Source organism: Meleagris gallopavo, chromosome 1, assembly GCF_000146605.3.
Source record: "Meleagris gallopavo isolate NT-WF06-2002-E0010 breed Aviagen turkey brand Nicholas breeding stock chromosome 1, Turkey_5.1, whole genome shotgun sequence".
NCBI lineage: Eukaryota > Metazoa > Chordata > Aves > Galliformes > Phasianidae > Meleagris > Meleagris gallopavo.
Genome location: NC_015011.2, coordinates 78,039,647 through 78,051,776, shown reverse-complemented (window position 1 = coordinate 78,051,776; position 12,130 = coordinate 78,039,647). Strand labels below are relative to the sequence as shown.

General features: G+C 40.9%; 1 protein-coding gene across 2 annotated transcripts in view; it reads right to left on the bottom strand.

Annotated features, from left to right (window-relative positions):
• Positions 1-9,664, bottom strand: part of GSK3B (glycogen synthase kinase 3 beta) — a 115,294-nt gene extending 105,630 nt beyond the window's left edge. For both annotated transcript variants that reach the window (XM_019618532.1, XM_019618534.1), the window contains exon 1: positions 9,493-9,664. In XM_019618532.1, coding sequence (XP_019474077.1) covers positions 9,493-9,649 — 157 coding nt within the window. In that variant the 5' untranslated portion in view covers positions 9,650-9,664. The remainder of the gene's footprint in view (positions 1-9,492) is intronic.
• Between the last annotated feature and the right edge of the window lie 2,466 nt (positions 9,665-12,130).

Sequence of the window (12,130 nt, the reverse complement as noted above, 5' to 3'; positions counted from 1 at the left end):
CTGAAAACGAAATATTTGGCTACATGAACTACTGACCTGACACAGTATGGTTACCTTTCACCTTCTAAATCAAAACTTTTTGAGGAGAAACATTGACTGTGACATATTGCCTGATTTAACAACAGGAAAACCTCTGAATATGATTTAATGAACTAATTTCCGTTATACTCCTGTAAGGACATCAATTCAGAGAAGAAACGGACAGATATTAAGCTAGATGTGGTTGAGGAACTTGATTTTTGGGTTATGGGAGAAAGAGCAGGAAGAAGTCAAGTTTAGCTGTCTCAATTATGTCTTACTCCAGGCACTTACAGTCAGGAAAAACTTGCTTCCCAGACAGCTACACACACCTCTGTGCCACAGGCTGCAACTCTGAAAGCACTCATGTCAGCAAAGGCAGCCAGGTTAGAAGTGGGCTGGCTCCCCAGTTGTGTGACCAGCTATGGTTGATGACATCTCACGGGAATTCCACCCTGAGTAGAATACACCTTTATAAGGCAACACCTCTTTCACCTCAAGGCAAGTCTTAAAATAAGTAGGGACAGAAGAAGGAGCATGAAACAACTGAGTCACTGCCCAGTATTCCAGACACACGTTTCTTCAAAAGAGACAAGACGACATCAAGCAATCACAGATTCTATCTGACTGGATCCAAGTTAGTTAGGGCAAGATCCAAATCACAGCAAATATGGCATTCTCGCTGATACTCTCTCCACCTTGGAAACCCCATGAAAGTAGGAGACAGCGAGGCTCTCACTGTAGCTTCTGCTGCTGGACGGCTCCAGCCTACTCTCCTGACCTGGACCTCTCAAGTCCATATGATAAGTGTGGCTTACTTTCTTCCTGTGCCTTCCTAAAAGCAGCTACTTACACTGCTTCCCTGCTTTACGCTCCCTCCATGAGGGCGGGGGGAGAGAAGCAGGCAGACTGGCTCTGAAAGCACTGCGACAGACAATCTCTGGAGAAATACCTCAAGGCGATGAGTTGCTCTGTTACTGGGTGCTCCACAGCTGGGCAGAGCTGTCTCCACTGGGGCTGTGTTAGTACAGAGCCAGAACATCTGGAGAACATATCTTAAAATTGCTTTGTTCACTTGTTCCTAGCATATGTTTTGGAAAAAGTCTTCAGAACTACGCATGGTTGTGATAGATAACTTGCAAGACAGTCCTAAAGCACACAACCACTTCTTTGAGAAGAGGCTACACAGTCTGAACCACAGCCACATACGAGGCAAAATGGTTTGAGAGCAGAACTGAGTCGAGACCTGGCAACACAGGCAACAAACAGACCCAAAACTGGTATCTGACACAGCTGTCCAAAATCTTACTGGGCACAGAATCAGTGATATACACAGGTCCCAAGGGATGGCTAGTCCTGAGCTGGCACCCCAAGCCTGGCTGGTGACACATCTTAGGCCATGGGCACAGCAGGGAGGGAACAGGCATCAGCAGAGCCTGAGGCAAGGCCACAGCCCTCTCACTATGTGAAGGCAATCAGAAATTAGAATCAATGGCCACCACGCAGAGGAACAGCAAGAAAAAGGATCTGGGGCTTCCTATGTCTTCAGAACCCAATAAAAGGAAGATACCTGTTTAAATGGCAATGAAGGAAACCCAGCCTGATGAACTCTAATCACACAATCAGTAAACGTGCATACTAGCAGCACTTGGTCAATCATATATACAAGAGTTCAAGCATCCTGAACTCTACAAAAGCACAGAAAATACATCAGCAGCTTAATCCCTCACTTAAATACCTCAACTGTTGTCTTAAATAGCTAAAAACACATCCTCACAGCTTACAAGCAGGTAAAAGCAACACATTTTGTTTTGTTAAAAGTAAATAAGGGATTTTTTTTTTTTTAACTGTTAGTTTCTGCCCACGATCTATTTCTGCAGTATTTTCTTCTCTGTCTATTCAACTTGAGGAAGTGGGAAGGAAAGGTTTCCTTGCTTGTTTTAGATGTGTGGTAGTTCACCTATAGACACTTTATTTTAGTAAAGTTTACCATATTTTGGGGACATTTTTGGAACTTGACAGTATCAAAAATAGAAATGAAAACATTAGGAACTATTTGTCTTTGTACTGGGCAGAGACAACAGAACAGCACAGAAGTCCAGGAAAGAACACTTAGCTTTGGTCAGACAACTAACACAGCTAGGGAAAGGAAAAGAAAAAAACATCCCTCTCTCACACACACGCACACACACACACACAAAGTAAATACTGAAAATACAAACCATGTTTATTATTGCACCTTAAATAGCTGGTATTCTTTTTCCAGAGTCTGCTTCTGGAGTTGCTTACAATAAACCCAGTTCTCCTTAAAAGCAACCCACATTTCTCATCCTATAGTTGAGCCCTAACTCTGGGGAATACATGGAGCCATTAAGGTAAAAACAAAAACTTCTTTCTCCCAGCTCAAGCCAGGAGCACGCTGTAATTCTGGGCAGCACTGCCTGCAAACAGCTGACAATTACAAAATTAAGTAGAAGGGGTGATTTTTGTTTGTTCTAATTCTTCTAATGCAAAACAGAAAAAGTACAGCTCCACACATTTTGGCTTACTCAGATAAAACTACATGACAGTTGCTTCACAATGTGCTGAAATTATTAAAATTACTTTTTCCAAATGCACCTGAACAATGTTCCAGACCAATTGCCTCCATCTGCAAAAACCTTATTTTGATTATTTCCACCCAATCTCTTCCCTAACATGTATTTCCACATCCTCCCTGTTTACTCGCTGCCTCCTTAGATCTATTTTCTCTCTTGCAGCTCCTCTCTCACCCTGCTTCTTCCTTGTCCCCGACTCACAACTACAGCAGGAGCCTCAAGTTTGCCCCTCCAATTCCCTCAGATTTGGAGGAGTGTCCTTCATCATGTCCTACCTACTTCTTAATCTCTATCAAGAGGTCAATGACAAAGTCACCAGCATTATCTCAGCCTTCCTTGCAGCCACACAGTCTCCTTGTGATTAGAAGCAAAGCTGAATTTGTGTACAAGTCATCTCAGTCCAAGTATAAGCACAACAAAATGCTGGGCTACGTGGTGCTTATCCAGTTGGGAAAGGGTGATCACAACTCATGCTCCTATACCTTGGCACACAGCTGTATGCCTGCAGCCAAGTTCTTTCCTAGAAAAGCTATTTAACACTTACAGTGCTTTACTGAAAAAAATCAAGCAAGCCATCACAGGTAAAGCGTGGTAAAACATTTTCCTATCTGTCAAGGGGTGAGGATGTTAACTACTTCTTTAGGCTTTAAACTCTCCCAAAAGCACTTTGGAGAGCACTTTAGCCGCTGTCTACCTCTAAAAAGGTGCTTCCAGCTCCTGGAGGCAAGCAGCGAGGGTCTGGCAGCCAAGAGCTCATTTACACAGGTGAGACAAAGTCCTCAAAAGGGTGCTGTCATCAACTGCACCGTCACTGTGTCATTTGGCTATCTGAACACATTTATTGCTCTGGAGATTATTTTATTTTTTTTATTTTTATTATCTTGCTGTGTATTCTTCCATCAGAGGTTGAGCAAGGACTTGTAAAGACCCCAGAATCCATAGAGTATTTTAAAAGCCCTAATCCAAGTTTACAGAAGCAATTACAACAGCTTTCAGACAACTGTTTCAATTGCCTTTAGCATATATGTTTTCTGAGTGGGTAGACAAGAAAGCCTAGAGTAAGCTGTGTTCTCTATATAGGATGGGGCCTGAAAACTCAGTGTTTCTATTTTTGTGTAGCAAAACATGCTTCTTATCTTCTCCCCAAAGGGATACTAAATTTGACAGCTGTTTACCTGAAGTACTGCTGTAATTGTATATACTTCTAACATGCTCATGTAATTCACACAGCTGTTTAAAATGTCCTCAATAAAGATCCATTTTTAGAAAAATACCACCTCAAACACTGTAGTTTTTGTCGTTTCACAAAAGCAGATCTTCCCACTCGTCACAGCATTCGACATTAAGCACATCCCAACATGCATTTTATAGACCTAAGAATATTTGGAGAACATACTTAAAAGGGTTTTCAAAATGGCTGGGGGGAAAGCAGAACTAGCACTGCGTACAGAGAAAGCCCTAAGCAGTGCCCAAGCAATGCAGAAACCAAAGTCAAATCCACTGACTTCACACAAGAAATGTTATGGATCCAGAACTGCTGTGGTATTACTCCTCACTGCATCACGTCCCCACTCCCCAACAAGCTCCCTACTATCCTGCCACTCTCATGAAACAAACGTTCCTGCTTACTGAAAAACACTAAACTTACATGCTTGCCTCTAAACTACGGCAGCTTTGCACTTCTAATTGGATTCCCACATCTCCAAATGCCAATTTGGAACAGATAACTTGTTTATTTTGATGACGGCAAACAGCAGAACTGATTGAGCATAGTTTTTGGAACTGCTTGTTTAATTTCAGGAATCGGCTGCTTTTCACCAATTTTTCCAGAGCTGAGAGTATGTACAGGAAACAGTCCAACACTACTAACACAGGCTAAGGTGAATAAAAGCTTTAAGAAAGGTAAGCTACCCAATTCTTCCCTTCACGTATGAGCTTCAGCTGGTGACACAAAGCCCTCGCACTATACTTACTTATACATAAGATTAGTATCAACCACATGCTTTTCTCGTGTCGTATGGGCAGCAGCGTTACTAGGCATGTCTGCATTTAAGACACAGCCCCTAAATACAAGAACTGAGATGTTGTTTCTACACTCAACAAGTAAATCGGTATATCAGAACAGCTCTTCTTTCAAGTAAATTCCAACTGTAAGTAATGCAACTTCCAAGTGCAGTTCCTTACAAGTAAGGGCTTATCTGAAGCTTGTTTACCTACTCTCTTATCCTAAAAAGTTTAAAAAGATATTTTGGTACAACAACTGCCAGCGCTTCCCTAGCGAGTACATCCACCTCCCATCCCCACCTTTTCCTTATATTTGACGCAATCTGCAATCCAAGTGAGGGCTCCATGGGTACCCAAAACAAGCACCACACTCCACTGCCTTCTGTTTGTCTGTCTATGGAAGAGAGAATGGACACACAAAAAAGCATTGTTAACTGAATGTACAAAAGCTATTCTGGTTTGGAGGCAGAACTACACACTTTCACTTGCTAACACAGTTAAGAGGGCAATAGTGAAAAAGTATTTCAACAGTATTTCCAGCTACTGTCAAGGTAAACTTTAGTTCTAAGCCAAGAGAACTTCAGTCAGCTCTGTTTGTCCTAGAAGGCTCATCATCTGGACTCCGACCTGCATCTGAAAAGTCTGCCTGCAGGTTTCCAATTAAGGAAGAAAAGTACTATTCGGCAAGGACAGGGCAAACATGCAAGAGTCTTCAGCCTTTAACTACGCTGCCATGGGTGCAGCCAGACAAAATGACATAATGCTCTGCTGTCATCAGAGGGGACACTCCCTCCTCCTTCCTCCTCTCCCCTAGTCATGAAGTCTGTCCCATCCCTTGTCATCACAGCTAAAAGCAAGCCCAATCAACTTGCTCACCTAGTAGAAAAGTGTTTGCTCTCACACTGAGTTTGCTTTCTGATAAATAAGGAAGTTCAGCTGGCCCACCATGGGGTCACCCGAAGGTCTAATGAGACCACATGCAGGAATGAATACAAATATGGACAATGGCTGGATCCCATTTTGATAGCAACAAGATAATTTTGCTGCAAACAATGCTGAACTAAAGCTATATGCATCCTGAAGTTATGTAAAAATAAATTATATTCAAGAAGAGCAACAAATTCCATGCAAAAGTCAAGGCCTTGACAGATCTACACATGTACGTACACTCGTTATACAAGAGTGCAAATAAAAATACAATATAAGCAAATAAATAAATACACATTCTACTCCAGAAAGTTTAAAAAACACAAAGTTAGTTCTTGCTCTCACACACAAGTTGCTGCTACCATTATTTGTTCTTCAGAAAAACAGTCACTAAAAAGAAGATGGCAGAGATGACTCATTATTTGTTGCAGATTTAGATCACTTACTTTCATGGGCAAACTCAAAAAGCCTTTGATCTGGGTGCTTCTGTAAGAAAAATGATTTCTAGGGCCAAGTCCATCAGAGGTGTAACTCCTTAGCAGAAAAGCGTTTAGGAAACACTGACTTGCAACAACAATGCCCTTCTGAGTGTGTTCACTTTACTTGGTCAACAGTTCAAAAACAAGAGAAAGGCTGAGATGAACAACCTGCTGGTGCTTTTATCTTGTGAGTAAGGTGTTAACACAAAGAAGTAACTTATTTTGTTGCTGTAACTAATTATTTCATTATAATTCACTGTTCTCCTGTGGCACTTGGTTCATAAAAAATGACTTCATCAGAAGCTTGACATCAGGTGTTTTGTTGCAGATATCATGACCAAAATTCATTAGTTCAAGTGATGAAAATCTGTCTGTACATTAGGTGGTATGACTCATCCTCAAGTCAGTCAGGATAGGCACCATTTCTCATCATCTTTACTTGCAGTGATAAACAGGCAGCAACAAAAATAGAAATTGTAGCCAATGCATCAAAACAGGCTGCTCTGAAAGACTGGCATCCCACACACCTTACAAATAGAAACAAGAAAACTGCATTAGTATCAGCGTAACCTGATGTGCAAGATGACAAGCCAGGGATGGAAAGCAACAGAAACAGATACCTGAAAAGCGATACTGAAAAAGGAAAAATGTATTATCCATCCTGAAAGGAGAAAAAGAGCATTTTTCTTGTTGAAGGAGGGCAGAGAAGAGTGAAGAAAAAGCAAAGAGAGCTCAAGTGCCAGAAAGGAAAATGAAAGTACGCTTACAAAAGGAAATGGAGAAAAATAAAATGCCACATCCTTTACTGTGAAAGTAAATACATCAGTACATAAACAAAATTACTTCCAATCAACTGTTAAGAAAGAATTGTTTACACAAACAAGTGGTTCTTGTGTAAAGAACAGGAAGACAATTCCTTCAGGTCATCTCTCGGGGAGAGCTTTATTCGTGACTTACATGATTTGGTTCACAGCACAACTCCAGGAAGCAGTCAAAAAACACCACATTTGGCAAGACTGAAAACAAGAACAGGGTGAAAGCCTGAGTGGTCTGGCTTTGAGTTCAGCTGCTTCCTGTGTGACAATCTGAGCAGGCAGGTCCTTTGGCTTTAAAGAAAGTCACCCAGACATCTCAGAAGCACATTCAAATACAACCTCTCTTTCATAAACAGATTACAGTCAACAAACGGGAGGGAGAGAAGGGGAGGAGACCACAGACAGGGCATGTGAATTGTGCTCAGCAGGGATGAGGGGGAGGAAGAGGATGTTTAGTCAGCACCTCCCAGAAGTACTGACATGAAAATGCCCTACCTCTTCCTAAGCGAATTACTTCAAACTTGAATAAAACAATGCATGCTGGAGTACAGTTCTCAGCACTCAGTTAAAAAGACTCTATCTAAAGTTACCATGTTCACAGTATTTACAAACCATTTGCCAGCTACATAACAACCTTCAGAAAAAAGGCAGATGTGTGTACATGTTAAACACATGGCGATGGCACTGCTGTAAAGCTCCACGCAACAAAGCATTTTGCAGGCAGCACCCCTGCTCCAGGGGAGGAACTGGCACATTGTGCAAAGGGTAGGGCTGGGGATTGCCAGCAGTGCTGCAGTGCCCTGAGTCTGCCCAGGTACAAAAGAGATCCCTTCCTGCCAACAAAACTAGAAGAGAATACCATGACGAGCCAACTCTTGTCACTGCTGTTAATGAAAAAGTGCCCTGTGAATGAAGCAGAGTGAGACTAAGAAATTATAAAAGAGATGGAAAGCCTCACACTGCACACAAGTCTTTCTAGCTGACAGTTTCTTCAGGAGTTGGTGCTTCATTAGGCAATGCTTGTAAAGCACTAAGTGTAATGATGGGGATTAAAACATTACTTGCAAATTGATATACTGGGGAAAAATGAAACTTTTGCCTACAGGGACAAATTAGCAGCAAAATTCATCTCTACATTTCTCTTATTTGCACTTTACTCTGTTTCCACTGCACATTCTGTACCCTGGCTACCAGTTTTTCAAACAGATCCCTGAACTTACAAAGCTTAAGTGGTCATACTTATGCCTGCTTGTTTTTCCTCATCACCAAAAGACCTGGAATTCATTGGCCAATACTGACTTTGTATAGAAGTGCAGAAACCTCAGAGAAATTTTGGACACCTCATCAAATAAGGCAACATTTTCACCGAGCAGGGCAGCGGGGATCAGTTTTTGCACGTTGGCTGCCAGCAGGAAGCCAATGCATCAGCCCGTACCTACCAAGCACTAGCAGAAACACACTGTACTCCCAGCAAGCCAAAGTAAATGCCTTCTCTGCCTGTGAGAGAAGGAAACTAAGGTCACTGAGTTATGGCACACACATAAATAAATGGACTCATCTATAAGAAAGAAAGCATCATTAGTTCCACTGCTCAGAAGTCTGTGCCATGCGTGTCCACAAAAAAACTCTTCAACCTTTCCTTTAAAGCATTCCAGAGCTTTGCTTCCACCTACATTTGACCTCATTTCTTTACCCACCCTGTCTCACCCAACTTGCTTTAAAATCCTGGCAACACACCCTTAGGAAACTTGTAATAGCAAGAGCTACATCTTGTGGAGTAAGGTCATTCTGTGTTTACACCTTTGTATTTGTGCTGAAGTTGATGCATTTGTACTATGGATATTCAGATTGCAAACTGAATTATAACCGCAGCCTGCATGTGCCTTTAGTGCATCACTGAGCACCACTGCTACCATTTATTACCTTTATGCATGAATTTATGCATGACAAGTCACAGCACAACTAGAGATTGATAAAATGTGCCAAGGTCTTCTGAAGCCCTACTTGAAGTCTGAAAGTCTTAGTAACAAGGCAGGTGCCAAAGGTTCAAGATAAATATAATTCTAATATGAGAATTTCTGTTTAACCCATAGCATGTCGCGCGGTACATAAAGCTTTATTTTCTTTCTTATTTTTTGGCAGCAACTCAAAATGGACCCCGCCTACATTAACCATATTCATGATAAATCTGCCTCAGTTCTCATATTCTACAGAGAACCCAAAAGATATCCTCAATTGTTGAGGATCAACTGCTTTCATTTTCTTAATTCTACTGCCATCTAACAGGCTTTGAGAGGGAAGCCACCAACCCACCAAAGCTTATGCTTTTCTGGGAGACAGGCAGGGACCAACCTACACACAGCATGGAAAAATCAGAGCTCACACAATCTGGCTGAACACCGTTAGACAGGAAGTAGCTCTAAATGAGAGAAAGAAATCTTTAGCAACAAATCTCTAAAAAAAAAATAAAAATAAAATTCAATTGCTCTTGCTTTTAATCAAGAAGACAGTAAAAGCAGAACAATTCTGTAACCTTTATGTTTAGTTCAGAACAGCCTGCTGCTTTAAGTAAGCAAAATTTAAGCCAACATATTTAAAAGCGCTTGAGATGTACAGAACTGACAATTTGGTTTTCTATTTCTGTCTGCTTACCCTGCTGCTCCTGCCTGTAAACATTTAGTAGGAGGATGTGAAATTCAACAGCGAGGGCTCTGCGCGAGGAACGACTCTGCAGGGTCACATTCTTAGAAGTGCTGGTGCCTGTGAGCTCACAGCACTGGGCAGGGTCAGTTCCGGACAGCCGCTGCATTATGTGGCTGCAGCTGGGTGACAGCCTACAAGGGAGAAAGTCCTTCCCCAGCTGCAGCGGCCATTTAAAGATCAAAAGCGGGAAGGAAAGGGAAAGCAAGTCACTGGTTTAGGGAAAATGGGTTATTAGGACACTGGGTAATATCTTCACTTCTTCGCTGGCCTTCAATTTCCAATAGTATGCCCAGAGTTTCTTATCAGCCATAACTGCTGCATTTGCCTTCCTTATTTTGTCCAACTTCATGACTTGAAAACCTCAGTATACCTTGCACAATTACTCAAATTCTTTCATTCTGGATTCCTCAATTGTGGTGCAGCTATGCAATAGGTATGACAATGTCTCCCATTTACCCCGTGGTCTGCATTAAGACCATCACCAGCTGCCTGAGGTAGTAAAATACAGTACAGAAATCATCCTAAAGGCTTACTTATCTACAGCAGGCTGAGAAAAAAAGACATTAGATAAGATTAAAGTTAAGATGTTGTACACAGGTATTCTTCTGCCAAATTAGGCATGCACAACTCATCCTTAATACACCTTGACCTGATCAACCTGCTCTATCTCCACAACAAGGGAAGGTCAAGCTGATAATCACACTTATAAAACAGAACTTAATTCTTCAAAGAAAAAGCCAAAAACCTTAATAGTAAAGTAAAACATTATCTAATAAAAATATCAGAATAACTACTTATTTCATAAACATACTGTTCAAGAACCTCTCCCTGTTTCTTCAAATGAAAAAAAATCCAAGATGGTTGATTTGGCTGTTCAGCTGTATTGTATTTAAGACTTCTGTCAGAAGAACCTACCACATCACATCACTAAGTGTCAGAGGAAAAAGGATTGAATGAAGCTTTCCCCACTACCATGGTTCTTCCATCCCTAAACAAATGGTACTATGGGACTTGGAACTTCACCTTCCAAAAGGAAGCAAAACAGCATGCTCTGTCATGTAGAAGCACATCTGAATAGCTGAAGGGGAAAAAAAGCCACAAAGGGAATCAACATCTGTTTTTAAATGAATATGCAACCTTATCCAAAATGCTACAGTTTTAAGTTATGTAAGTCATTTTTTTTTTTTTTATTAAGAGGAGAAAGAGAGAATCACCTATCTGTGAATTCCACAGTAGCCATTTCAGTATGTATTGTGGTTGGGATAGGACACATCCATCACGTCTTTGTTTCGCTAACTTCTGCCAGAAAAGCCCATTCCCATTGGCTCCATGGCAGTAAGCAGCACGCTGGACTCTCTAGCATCATCTGAAGGCTTGCAGCTATCATACAGCAACTCTAGAGACAAAAAACTAAGGAGTATGACCACCTGAAGGGCAACTTTCTGAAAGAAAAAAAAAAAGTTTCATATTTGATTTTTTTTTATTTTTATTTTAGTCTTCCATCTATAGAGAGATAAATCAAGAGACAGCAAACAAGGCAAACACTAGAAGGGAAGTCAAGATTTTTATCAGCCCTGAGGCTCTGTACATAGGTTGCCATAGAGAGGCTCAAAGAAAATTGTGCAATCTTCTGACAGCTCCAAAGTTGACATCTTCAGAGCTGTTACCAAAGGCACAAGAACCAACTCTTAAAATACAGCAAGTACTTTTGTAACTCTTCCCAAAGGAGAAAAATAAGTGCTTCAATATTTCTATATTCCAAACATATCAAGGAGCTCCATTCCAGGAATAAATATCAAGAGTTTCTAAGGACAAGCTAAAAATACAGAAGATATTTTTAAGTCTAGAGAAGCAACATTTGTTAATCCACACATTTTAGCTAAATATATAGCTAAATTTTTACCATTAAAGCGAGGATTCAGCCACTTTGCTGTGTAAATAAACTAGTGTATCCTTAACAAATAACAGTGGCTTTCCCTAAGCATGCTGTGTGTTCCAAGCTTCAAGTGGACACATTATACATACAAAAGCAAAGGAGCCCTTCAACAGCCTTCTAAAAGGCCTAATACCCCATGTCAGCCAGAAATCCCAGCCATCTTAACTGTTCAAGATAGTTTATAGAGTTCAAACGTAGTCAAGTCCTTCGCTAGATAAACGCAAAGACATAAAACCCTTCATACCGTAATTATGGCCATTATTACAAAGATCAACAAAAGAGTTTTTGTACAGAATTCTGCAGGTAATTATTCAATTTCCAAATGGCTACTTTTCTAAATAAATGGAGGTCTACAATGAAGTGGTGTGTCAAGGATCAACAGGGATAATATGAGGACAATTCAAATTCACTTGGGAAAAGGGGAAAAGGGGACATTTTGAGAGTTGACATGATTTAAGCATCAGCCTCACATTCAGACAATTGATGGCAGCCATACTGTATTTCGAGGAATCCTGTGTAGAAAAAAATATTTGTTTTTCTGCAAAACAAATTCTGAGCTCCAGATCACAGCCAAAAGTAAAAACTGTAACAAGGGTGTGTGCTAAGAATGGAGGCAAACTAGAGGAGTTTAAGCACACATTCAGGGAAATA